Here is an 11382-nt window from a genome sequence, read left to right on the forward strand (position 1 = left end):
GGATCGGGGATCGGGGATCGGGGCCGGGAGGAAGCCGATGTGTCCAAGTGCTCAAGCAATGGGGGGCGCGCGGCAGGGCGGCGGGTGATGGGCGGATGCGCAGGCGTATCGGCGTTGTGAGCTGCTTACAAAAACAAACGTTCAGTGCTTCTCAAGCTCGAAAATTTACTCGGTATTGTCAAGCTCTTCTTTGCGCGCAGAGGTGCCCCACCCCGGAGGGCAGAGCCAATCATAGCGCCAGGTTTAAAAACTTTCATCGCCATCGGGCATGACACCACGCTCAGGATTACTTATTCATCAATAATCAGATCATCTGCTGCGTCAGTTAAAGAGAGGCTCATCGCTTGTTACCGCCCGGGCCTGTGCTAGCATGAGGAGAATCGGATTACTATGTGTGAGAGACAAAAGCAGACCCGAGGCTTTAGTAGCGTAAGTACATAAGGCATGTCCGACGTACCATGCCAAGTCAAGGGGAAGATACACAGCAAAACGCAAGTGGCTAGGCAAATGCAAGGAAACCACCAGACAGACACCATGTGTAATTGGAAAAAGGGAAAACAAAATGAGATGTAGCGTAAACAAGCGTGGATGTCAAAAAGAAACGAGAACGAGGGGATATTCGGAGCAAAGAAAAACACATCTATAAATGCCTGCAACATGATGAATTCCACCGCTCCCCTGCTCTCAGATATATCGAAGACGACGCGCTGTGAACAGGCAGGTAGCACTAAAGAACAAAAGGCCGCCAAGAATGCAGAAGAAGGGGGTAAGGGACTCGGACAGCTCTTGGAAAGGAACGTGGACGTTCATGCCGAAAAGGCCGGTAACCACGTTGAGCGGAACAATGATGGAGGCCAGGAACGTGATCTTGGTGAGGGTGTTGTTGGTCCTTGTGCCCTGTGTGATGCTGTCGATGGAGAGCTGGGCCAGATAGTTGCTGTGAGATCGCGAAAGCATCTTTTCGAAATGGCCCAGGTTCGTCATCATGGTCACGACGTGATCCTGGATGTCTCCGAGGTAAAGACCAATGTCCATGCGCGGCGTCACCTTGTAGTTTTCGTTGCAGCGCTTGGTGAAGCCCTTCAGGACATCGGCCTTGCCCCCCAGTAATCTCATCAAGGCCATTGTGTTTTTCCGAATGATGCCAATCTTCCGAAGGAATATTTGCATGTCATCGGTGCGGGCGATGAAGACCTCGTCCTCGATCAACTCGGTATCGTGCTCCAGCCTCCGGATTATGGGAGCGAAACAGTCAACAATGTCGTCGCTGTGTAGAGTGGGCATGGTCAGAACACGGTCTCAAGCGGGCCTCTTTGGGGCTCATCAGTTGCGTCGGGCTACTCACATCAAGGCATAGCAAATCCAGTCGCTACTCAGGGCGACGTAGTCCTTGAGCGCAGAGATGCGCCTGCTCACGCGAGAGGCATGAGAGTTGGTCTGGGAGCTGAAGCTCAGAGTGCCCTCACGGAAGACGATGACATAGATGTAGAAGGGCTCGAACTCGGTGTCTCCGTGCTCATCCTGTACCACATTGAAGGAGCGGAAGCAAGCAAAGTAGTAAGACGGAAACAGCTCGATCTTCTCTCGTGTTTCTTGTGTCGTGATGTCTTCGACCGTGAGGGGGTGGATGCCGAACGCCCTGCAGATCCCGCGCACCTCCTCGTCCGTGGGGTTGCTGACGTTGAGCCACCAAACACCGTCCGTCTCGCCCTTGGGGAACGTAAAGAGGCCACGGATGTCCTCGCCAGGGAGCACAAGGTCCCCAAAGTACGGGGCGTGGATTGTCGACTCCCATGCCGAGGAGAAAAAGTTGAAGCGGTTGGCGGGTGCCGCGGGCTTGACGGGCTCCTTGACATCCTCGGTCACCTCCTCCTTCTCGTCGGTCGAGGTCGGAATGCCGACGAAATCCCCACCAGAAGTCACCATTGGTGAGGCGGCGACGACAGAAGAGGGACGCAGATCAGTGAAGATTTTGAGAGAAGGACGAAGCTCGGCCGCGGCTTGGGCTTGGGCTTCGTCCTCGGCGGCGATGAAGCTCTCGAGGAAATCAAAGTCGATATGCAGTCGGTCTCCGGCGTGATCGTCCTGCACAGGAAAGCAAACATCCTCCTCCGCAGACTTGGTTGTCTTCAAGCTCGCTGTCTCATCCGCCTCAGCGGCCGTGTGGGGGCGGCTTCGGAGGCTTTGACGACTGGCGGAAGAAACGGTGCGGAGGAGCTCGTTTTCATCCCTCCTCTCTGCTTGACGAGACTCGGAGATGGACATGCCCCTCTCCCGCCTGCGAGCCTCGGCAAATGCCTTGACTGAGTTGGGAGGGGACACGGACCTATCCGACGTCACGGTCGGGCGCCGCGTTCGGTGCGCCGTGGGCGAAACATCAGCCCCATCTTCATCAACAACAGCCTCCTCAAAGTCACGAACTCGGATGACAGGAGAGATTGTGGTGGTGGCTTGGCTAGTGTCGAGCTCGAGGTTGCGCGCTCCGTACAGCGAGTCAAAGGTGCCTCGGCGCGGGCGATCAGAGCGATGAGTCGTGGCGCTCTGGTGGCGATGGTCGTCGAGCTCTGGCACTGGGGTAGAATAGCCCGAGTTGAGCGTGGTGTCTTCGTGGTCGGACATCTTGGCTCTGTCGCAAATGCGCCTCTCTGTGGCTGGCTGGGCTAATCGTCGGCCGGATATATAGGACCAAATCGGATCTAGTCGCTGGGATCGTAGAGCCCGGTGTCTTGGCCTTGGGGCTGGATCGGAAGCTGTCGAAGGGGGGAGCTGGTCTTACAACCGGTTCTACGCTGCGCTTCGCATACTGGACGCTGTGACTGCTTAGGGGACAACCATGAGCGGACGGCAGCGGGCGGCGAGATGCCGTCCGCAGCGGAGGGTATCGGAGCGTGAAGCCAGCGTGATGGTGCCTCAGACTTCGGAGACGTTGGCGAGGCGCAACGGCTCGGGCAAGGCGCGGCTGCCAAGTGATCGAGATTGAGAGGAGTGGCGTGGGATCGTCTGGCCTGCTTCCAGTTAGGGAGGCTTCCGGTTCACTCCGCTGTAGGCCCAGAACTTGGGGCTAAGGAGTGAAGTGGAGAGAGAAGGCCGAGGCGCAGTAGTGACCGCCAACTTGACGACTGTATCGAGACGAGCTTGGATCGTGCTGAGGACCCGGTCTAGGGGGCACACGGCGCACCGAGCCAATGGTTGACGGCCTAGGCTCGATGTGATTGCCGGTATCGAGGGTAGGGGAGGGCGACGGGCCTCAAAGGGAGTGGGCGGCGGGAGCGCTGGTCAGCAGATGGGATCTGCTCAAGAATTGGCCGGTCGAAGTAGGTTGGGACGAAGGTAAGGGGAAGTAGGTTCTTAGGCGGCTGGCTTGGCGGAGGCTGAAGAGACAGAACAAGGAAACAAAACACGAGGGAAAAATCCGACGATAAGGGCTCCGCGCAATTGCGACAGTAGTTATCTCCACTCGTCTTTGCGTGCAGATGCAACCGTTGGGAAACCCGCAGGCAAAGCACAAAACGGCTTGGCGACAACAGAGACTGGAGTCTGAAATATGGTGCAAGGTCAGGAAATGGCGCTCGAGGACGGATGAGAAAGGGGCCTTGTTCAAGAGTGGAATTTTGTTGATTGCATCAGGGGCCGTGGGTGGAAGGGTTTGGCTGAGGTGGGACGAATCACTCCTTTATAAGAGCAACGTGAGATGCGCGTGGTGCGGCAATAAAACGACCAGCAAACGGGCCAAGGAAAGGCCCAGGCCAGCCGGCCAACCCGCAGAAAATAATGTCTGCACGCATTTGCCTGCCACTCAGTGCGCTCCTGCCCGTCATGTGGGCCAGCCAGGCGGGCGTTTTCTCCACATTCCACATGCCCGCTGATGTTTACCCACAGACGGCTGCACCAGCCCGCGCTGCAGCGAGCGAGGATATAATCAACGCGCGACATCCGACACATGGCCTAGCACCGTATGAAACAAATAAATGATCCTCACAAAATCGCCTATAGCCACCAAAAACGTGAAACAACCACAACCCCTCCCCATTTTCAATAATTTAGCATTACAACACGACGGCGAAAAAAAAGAAGAGAAAAAGGTCGGGTTAAAAAAGGGAATATATTGTTTTAACCTTCAATTTCCTTTATTTGATTTTTTTTTTACATTTATTTTACTTCGCGTGGTTGCTGAAAACGCTCAAATTCGCAGTCCCTTTTTTGAGGATATTTTTTTTTTTTCATACGATACCTGGGTGCGGTGAGCGAACTGCTCTCGAAGCTTGTTCCACTGCTGGCATGCACTTGAGCGATGCCTCGGATATCCACAGCCGTTGTACCCTATAGGATTGCGCGTCCCTCGCAAAGTTTGACCCGACCACCACCCCCGTCGCCCTCGTCTGGTGAGGATTCTCCTGATAACGATGGTTAGCGGCAACCGGGCCGGTGGGAGCCACAAAGCATCAGCTCCAGGGATGTCCTCGAGACGGATGATTGCCAGGTAGTTCTTTGGTAAACAATGCCACTCATTGCGGTCAAGAAAATGCAAACCATAGGTTCGGGAGCTGCCCCATGTCTGCCCTTCCTTGATAAGAGCCGCACCTGTCGTGTCGATGATCCCGCCGAGAGGTCGCCTCAAGTGCCCAAGGCTCGTCCAACACCAACATATCCATTGCGCACCCAGCGAAACAGTGGAAAGGCACCCACGGCGCTCCTAGGCGAATGCACGAAGAGCAGCGTCACGATGACTAGGTATTGGGTAGAATATCTGGGACAGCATACCTACACTTACCTGATCTTAGGTAAGGATATGGTGCACTTCCCATCGTCTGTGCATTTTCCTTTTTCCTCATCCGTCTTGCTCATATCTCTTCCCCGCTCTCGAGTGAGGATACCCTGATCTGACAACGCTTCCCTTGACTTCATATGAAGTGTGCATATCGTGACTCTTTTCATTGACCGTTCGGCGTGGAATTCCCTCGTACTGCCCGCACCACTGCCCCCTGCTCCCTTGCTGTGGGGCGGGTACCTCGGCCCGCAAATTTCGGCATTGAGCTACTTCAGCTTTACCCGGCACGAGTTTGTCGCCCCAGGAGCAGCCCCACACTGGAATTCGACTCCTGGAGAAGCCACGTCGGAGCGGAGGGCGCTGACGCCAAAGTCGTGAGAATTGACAGCCGGGCCTGGATCCGGCAAGCATCACCAACTAAATTGACCCGACCAAGCGAACAACCTCGACAAATTGCTACCCATTGCTCTCTCCCCCACTCGGCACTATGGCGGAACAGCTTTTGGACCAGGTCCGCGATCTCGCCGAGGGCCAGATTGTATGCATCTCCAGAGGCTGTCAGCAGAAGAATCCAAGATCGCACGCTGACGATGCTGTCGCTACAATTAGGACTTTGAGGGGCAGAAGCTGGCCGACACTCTCGCGACGGTCATGTTGAGCGTCGCTGGGGTACGTGGCTGCCGCATTTCCACCTCTTCCCTTTGTCTACACGTTTTTAACGTCAAAACTAATGCAATGGACGGATGACACTAGGCCCTCTCTCTCTTGATCGGATACTTCCTCCAGGACATCAAGCTCGCCGTCTATATCGGTCTCGGAGGAACCGCCCTGACCTTCGTCGTCGTCGTGCCCCCGTGGCCCTTTTTCAACCGCCACCCTGTCAAATGGCTCCCTATTGGCGGAGGATCGACATCAGTGGCAACACCACAGAACATCGTCATAGATGAGAAGGCACTGCTGAGGTGAGATGCCGATAGTGTTGGACATTGCTTGGAAGGTGACTTCTCGAGCAACGGCACTGGAACGCGGACAAGGTGTTCTTGGTATCTTTGGTATTGCTTCCCGAGAGCATGACAAATGAATCTATCTATCATGACGCATGTGCGGGGAAAGCATAGTGCTCTGTTTCAGAGTACTGCCCGCCCCCTTCTGGGCCTTCCGGTGTTCTCGGCCGAATTATACCGGCATTTGGTAGCCTAGTATCCTCCTGAAGGGCTGGGCGAGCTGTTCGTCGCAGGAAGTGCCCTCCACGGTCGGCAAAGGGACCCCGTAATAGAAAGCATCGTCGGTCGATGTTCTGTCTTCAGCGTCCGTACTTCTGGAACTCCCAGTCGCGGTTGTCTAGCGGGCAGACTTGTCGGGCCTTGAGCCATCTCGATATGCAGTGGAAGTGAAAGGCGTGCTTGAGGGCTGTCAGTTTAGGCTTTGGAAAATGACGGGGAGGGCGGAGGTCTCGGGATGTGGGCATTCAAGGGGCACGTACGTTGCAGATTCCCCAAGCTACAGTACACTCCTCGCTGGCGGCAGAGGCCTGGTTCGCCTGACACTCGATGCCTGGCCCGCTGGTCAGTACCGCACGCCATATAATCACAAATTCGAAGGGAGGACATACACAGGTCCATGATGTGGTTTCTGCAGATGGCACAGTTGTCGACGACGATGTCCCAAGCCCAAAGAGCAACGGCATTCCACTATGTACCCGGTTAGTCCGGAGTCCAGTTGCTTTTGTGTCGAGGATGCCGAGATAGATGCTTGGAGGAGAGGGGATGGGGGGGGGGGGGTGGGCCGGCCGGCTACCTTCTTGACCTCGAAGCGCTTCTTTCCCTCAGCGCCCTTTGTGTCGGTGGCGGCGGCCTTCTTTTTTGTCACGGCGCCGGCGCCCGGCGCATCTGTCATGTCGACGTCGGCCATCGTTGATATCGGATCGAGGCTGGGCGCTCTGGAGTCGGAGCTGAGGTGCGGCGAGAGAACTCGGAGGTGTCGTCTGCCCTTGCAAGAATCGTATTGAGGCTGAGGCGGCGGAAAGGTGTGGGGTAAGCTGTTTGCTGCTTAAAGAGGTGCCTGGAACATCCCATGTTGGGCAGGCAATCCCTTGGCTAGCCTATCAGCTGTGGGACAAGGCCGGCAGAGTGGGGTTGTGGCTTGGGTTGTGCAGCGCATCTGAGCAGGCAAGCACGTTTCTTGCACGAGCGGTCTGGATCTTGATCTCGAGGGATCTTATCTACATCGCGCTCCTAGGTTGCCGAGAGCAGATCAACCTTGTGATTCTGGATTAAAAGGCTCAAGCCTAAGCGGCCCACGGGTAGGATTGTAAAAAGGATGCCGTCGGTTATGGCCGTCATTGGAGATGAGGGGACTTTGTGCCGGCGAACGTTGGCAAAGCGGATAGCGAGCACGTTCCCCAAGCAAAAGAATGCACCCCTTTAGAGTATAGTAAACAGGACAGGCAACCGACAGTATACATCCGACCTGGCAGTTTTTTTTCTGGGGGTGTTGTGGCTGGCAATGACAACATGGGCCGGTCAGGCTCGATCACAAGAGCCTGGCCCAATCCCGAGCGCTCTCTCGACAAGCAGATAAACAAACATGATTACCCGCCCAGCCAATACACGATAAAATATAGAGACAGTGGGGTATAACAGTAAGCAATCGGGTGGCGGAAGTTGGCGAAGCCCAAGATTGCACCCCAAACCCACCACGAGTCATTGGCGCTTATGCCTTTTTTTGTCCCAATGGCTGAAGCCGGCAATGGCCAAGCCAAGATGTGCGCGTGGGGACGCGCTTTGTGAAGGGAGGTTGGGTGCTCCAGGCGGTTGCCGCTGCCACTTGTCGCTGCCATTGCCGCTGTCGTAATCATCGTAGGCTGTCGGGCCTTGGTGGCCAATCCGTCTGTGCCTTGGTAAGCTGGGGCCCAATTGAATTTCCCGCAAGCGGTGCCGCAATCCCTGCTGGGATGCCCGCAACCACCCATCGTCATCTCCCTTTCCCCTCACTCCGACCTCGTCTGCCCACTTTCTTTGTTTCGCACCACCACCCTCGCCCTGCCCTCGCAACCGCCTGCTGCTTTTAGATGACACGCCGAGTACGCCGCAGGTCCTGGCTAGAGGAGAACCACGACAAAACAAAAAATAAAACCAAAAAATAAAACCAAGCGAGCGCGACATCGATAGGCCTGGTATCAATACCGAGCATCTCTAGTGCTGTGCAGGACGTTTGTTTTGGTGGCCTCGGCTGTGCCGCATCCGATCGGTTGCTGCCCGCCGCTCCATTCTCAGCCCTCCGCTGCACGCTTGCGCCACCCAGCGCCCTTTGTCGCCCCACAGCCCCAGGCCGCCCGTCGCATTTGTTCCCGCTCCAGCGTACGTCGTCGCCGCCCAACCGCCTCCAGTCATCCTTCATTCTTCCCAACTTCATTCTCTGGCCTGGCGCTTATATTTCCCACGACCTGTTCGTGCGCCAAACCCCCCTCTCCTCTCCTCTCACCAGGCACTTACTTGCCTTTCCCATGCCATCTCTCTAGCACATCTCTCTCTCTCCCACACACATACACACACACAATGCAACAACAAAACACAAACAACGCGAGTACCGGTCGGAAGCAGACCCCGGGGAGGCGTCGTCAGAGCCGCAACACGGCAAATTCACCCGCTGTTCCATCACACCAGCGGAACTACGCCTCGGAAAATGATGCGGCCGACCTGTCCAGAGCGGATGCCGCGTTCCGCAAGGAAATGTCCGATAGTCCCAGGACTCCCCGCAAGTCGAGTCCGTCGGCGCCGCACCCCAGCACCAACGCCAAGTCTCGCACCGGCAACAAACAGCGCTCCAAGAATGCTACAACATCGCCTATCCCCGTGAACTCAGGAAGGCACACTCCTCCGCCAACCATTTCCATGTCGGCAAAGGCGCCTTCAATCGCTGCCTTCGCTGGCGCAACGTTCCACGCCTCCCCCGCTCCCTCTTCGCTCCCGATCCCCAGCTTCATGGCCAAGGCGATGCCCGACTCTCCCGGCGCCGCTGGCTCCAAGAGACCGGCCAGCCAGGAGCCATCTCCGCCGACAACCGACTCTGAAATGCCAACCCCGGCTCCCAAATCGAATGCCGTCGGCCCATCACCCAAGGAGTCGCCGCTCGACATCTTCTTCCGCGCCGACAGGGCCGAGAAGGAACAGGCGAGGCGTGCAAGCTCGACAAACGTCCCTGCACCGATCTTTGGACATTTCTCTCCTCCCTCTCAACCTCTTTCACCGTTGAGGGCCGGTCCGTCTGCTGCCAAGGATCGTCCTTTCCAGCAAGGACGGCCACAAGTCCAGCGCAACACATCGATTGGAAGCTCTCCAGTTGATGCAGGGGGCGCACCTACCAATGGAATGGGGCCGGCCTTCTCCACTCCATACTACGAGCGCATCAAGGCCGCGCGATCGACCGACAAACAATCCCGGGGCGGTCCGGAGATCACCCCAAAGCAGCAGCAGTCCGTCGTTGACCGCAGCGAGGCCCTGAAGAACTTCTTGTTTGCCGGCCAGAAGCAGCCTTCGCCAGCGATGACCAACTCCACCGCCGGGGCCTCGTTGCTGCCCGCTGGAGCTCGCCCACCAAGGTCACACACCCAGAACATGTATGGTGCGCCCTATCTGCACGACACCAACGACCGCCGCTCGGCCAACCTGCGGGCATTCGAGGACGACCTCCGCCGGATGCTCAAGCTCGACTCACCGCTCGGCCTCGCAACAAAGCCGCCAGCTCTCACCAATGCCCACACCTCCTAGTCGCTTCTACTACTCCTTGTTCCCATTCCATGGCGTCGCCGTATTTGCGGCCGGCAACTTGCTGCATAGCGGGCTTTTTTTAAACCAGTCCGCTCGACGAACTTCGAGCCCACCACATCTCGGTCTAGTTGGCCGAGAAACCGCTCATTGGCTTACTGTACAGGAGTGCTACTCCTGTGTTTTCCTTTGTTCTTCATACTCAATATGTCATGTTATCCTATGGCGTTCGGGAGGCCGACTGGACCTTCGGCTGTCGGCGATCTGGCGCACATCAGCCGGGGCGGGATTGAACGGTCGGGTTTATATATCACGGCGATCGGGATATGGTGTCTCTTCATGGGATTTTGGAGTCAAACGGACGGTGTGGAACCGAAGGACCACACAGTTGTTATGGATCATGGATCACATGATTTTTGAAGACATCAGGCCTGTCAGGCGGACATGGCTCTACTTTCTACCTACCCTCCCTATTTCTCTTTCTGCAGTCACTGTTTTCCTTTACTTCAGCTACGCCTTCTTTTGCGCATTTTCTCTTTCTTTACAAAGCCTTGTTCTTTGGGACGATGTAATTTTGGACGGCCGGTTCGATTTCACCAACATCTGGTATGGCATGATAGGGGTGTTATTGCGACGCAGCGGGGCTGATATTCTTTTTCGATGATACCCATCGCCGCTTTGGGGCTTTCATCCAGGGAGGTCAGTATCAGGCCTGATTTTGTTTTCATTCTCTTTCCTTGTTGGCGTCGCTTGACGGCATGGATCTGGTTCCTGGGGGTGTTGGGGATGCTGAGACACGATGCATTGTTATTGGCAGCTGGTGACACATCTCGCCATCATATCAACGGATGATGGTTCGAGATGTGTGATTTGGAGTTGACCGCGGGCTGCATCAGCGGCTTTGGCCGCCCTTTGGTTGGCCCCTATCATCAAAGAAAGGGAATGACAGGAGATGGAACGACAAGAAAGAACAAAACGAAGAAGAAAAAAAACGAGGAAAACCCCAAACTAAAGCACAAAAAAAACATGTCTAATTTTGGGGGGGTTTGTATGGTGGTTTCAGACTCGGCAACGCGGCAGTATACTCTCAGGACATAGCTTTTCTTTATACTGTCAAAACCCACATATTTCCCTCCACCCCTGCTCTCCTGCTGATGCTTCACCATGTACTATGCTTCCATTTAAGTCTGGTTCTCTGCCGTGAAAGTTCGAACCCCGGGAATTGGGCTCCCTCGTACACGTTTTCCGTGGCGAGCATCGAGGATGTTTACTGCGTGCTGGCATATCTTGCTCCTTGGTAGAGTAATAGAAGGTATAGGTTCAGTACTGCAGGGCAGGCAGGACATAAGGATGTAATATGTAATATCATAATCTTTGGAATGTCAGATGCCTACATTTTATAGGGCTGCGGACATGACAGTTGCCCCTTCGTACAGGTGTCAGGCATACTACTGATATCCGTCTGGTACTCTGCTTGACACTGCCGTCAGAGTCACCTACGGTCAAATCAGGAAATGTGGTCGTCCATCAAATGCACAGAACTAAAGCATTTAGCCCACAAAATCCAAGGAAATGCTACATAAACCCCCCTCGCCTCGGTGACGCCTATTTAGCCTTGTTCTGACCTCGCCGCTTCTCCTCTCTGGAGAAGATGACGCCATGTGAGAGGAGGAGATACTTGCTGAAAAAGTTCTCGGCAAAGTGGTCGAACTTTTGGTACGAGGCACCAAGACGGTAGGCGGCCGCTATGCCGCTGACGCAAGCGAGCTCGTGCATGTTCTACATTTCACCCAGGGCCTGTGTCAGCAGACGGCACCCTCTGTCAATGGTGTCAATGGGTGGGGGGGG

General features: G+C 55.6%; 7 protein-coding genes across 7 annotated transcripts; 3 read left to right on the forward strand and 4 right to left on the reverse strand.

Annotated features, from left to right (window-relative positions):
- Positions 1–263: 263 nt before the first annotated feature.
- Positions 264–3708, reverse strand: GGTG_01720 (magnesium transporter ALR2). The gene is made up of 2 exons (XM_009219490.1): positions 1346–3708; positions 264–1267 (listed from the first exon to the last, which is right to left on the reverse strand). Exons 1-2 carry the CDS (start codon positions 2617–2619, stop codon positions 685–687), a joined length of 1857 nt encoding a protein of 618 aa, XP_009217754.1. The 5' UTR covers positions 2620–3708; the 3' UTR covers positions 264–684.
- Positions 3703–5146, forward strand: GGTG_01721 (hypothetical protein; the record flags this gene model as incomplete). Its single annotated transcript, XM_009219491.1, has 4 exons — positions 3703–3953; positions 4327–4406; positions 4536–4731; positions 4912–5146. Exons 1-4 carry the CDS (start codon positions 3772–3774, stop codon positions 5144–5146), a joined length of 693 nt encoding a protein of 230 aa, XP_009217755.1. The 5' UTR covers positions 3703–3771.
- Positions 5147–5255: 109 nt separating this feature from the next.
- On the forward strand, positions 5256–5734 carry GGTG_01722 (microsomal signal peptidase 12kDa subunit; the record flags this gene model as incomplete). The annotated part of the gene is made up of 3 exons (XM_009219492.1): positions 5256–5306; positions 5378–5437; positions 5522–5734. 3 exons carry the CDS (start codon positions 5256–5258, stop codon positions 5732–5734), a joined length of 324 nt encoding a protein of 107 aa, XP_009217756.1.
- A 66-nt stretch (positions 5735–5800) lies between these two features.
- On the reverse strand, positions 5801–6825 carry GGTG_01723 (RING-box protein 1). Its single transcript, XM_009219493.1, has 4 exons — positions 6566–6825; positions 6381–6459; positions 6252–6322; positions 5801–6170 (listed from the first exon to the last, which is right to left on the reverse strand). Exons 1-4 carry the CDS (start codon positions 6677–6679, stop codon positions 6072–6074), a joined length of 363 nt encoding a protein of 120 aa, XP_009217757.1. The 5' UTR covers positions 6680–6825; the 3' UTR covers positions 5801–6071.
- A 645-nt stretch (positions 6826–7470) lies between these two features.
- On the reverse strand, positions 7471–7958 carry GGTG_01724 (hypothetical protein; the record flags this gene model as incomplete). Its single annotated transcript, XM_009219494.1, has 1 exon — positions 7471–7958. Exon 1 carries the CDS (start codon positions 7930–7932, stop codon positions 7471–7473), a length of 462 nt encoding a protein of 153 aa, XP_009217758.1. The 5' UTR covers positions 7933–7958.
- Positions 7770–11031, forward strand: GGTG_01725 (hypothetical protein). The gene has a single exon (XM_009219495.1). It carries the CDS (start codon positions 8326–8328, stop codon positions 9535–9537), a length of 1212 nt encoding a protein of 403 aa, XP_009217759.1. The 5' UTR covers positions 7770–8325; the 3' UTR covers positions 9538–11031.
- On the reverse strand, positions 10848–11313 carry GGTG_01726 (hypothetical protein). The gene has a single exon (XM_009219496.1). The coding sequence runs from the start codon at positions 11308–11310 to the stop codon at positions 11140–11142; it is 171 nt and encodes a 56-aa protein (XP_009217760.1). The 5' UTR covers positions 11311–11313; the 3' UTR covers positions 10848–11139.
- Between the last annotated feature and the right edge of the window lie 69 nt (positions 11314–11382).

Source organism: Gaeumannomyces tritici, assembly GCF_000145635.1.
Source record: "Gaeumannomyces tritici R3-111a-1 unplaced genomic scaffold supercont2.1, whole genome shotgun sequence".
Lineage (NCBI taxonomy): Eukaryota > Fungi > Ascomycota > Sordariomycetes > Magnaporthales > Magnaporthaceae > Gaeumannomyces > Gaeumannomyces tritici.

Bases quoted from the DNA above. Each gene is read 5' to 3' on its own strand.
- GGTG_01720 (XM_009219490.1), bottom strand. From the start codon at position 2,619: ATGTCCGACCACGAAGACACCACGCTCAACTCGGGCTATTCTACCCCA. The intron at 1,268-1,345 runs GTGAGTAGCCCG...CACTCTACACAG, and splicing joins TGGATTTGCTATGCCTTGAT to CGACGACATTGTTGACTGTT.
- GGTG_01725 (XM_009219495.1), top strand. From the start codon at position 8,326: ATGCAACAACAAAACACAAACAACGCGAGTACCGGTCGGAAGCAGACC.
- GGTG_01726 (XM_009219496.1), bottom strand. From the start codon at position 11,310: ATGCACGAGCTCGCTTGCGTCAGCGGCATAGCGGCCGCCTACCGTCTT.
- GGTG_01723 (XM_009219493.1), bottom strand. From the start codon at position 6,679: ATGGCCGACGTCGACATGACAGATGCGCCGGGCGCCGGCGCCGTGACA. The intron at 6,323-6,380 runs GTATGTCCTCCC...CCAGCGGGCCAG, and splicing joins AAACCACATCATGGACCTGT to GCATCGAGTGTCAGGCGAAC. The intron at 6,171-6,251 runs GTACGTGCCCCT...ACAGCCCTCAAG, and splicing joins TAGCTTGGGGAATCTGCAAC to CACGCCTTTCACTTCCACTG.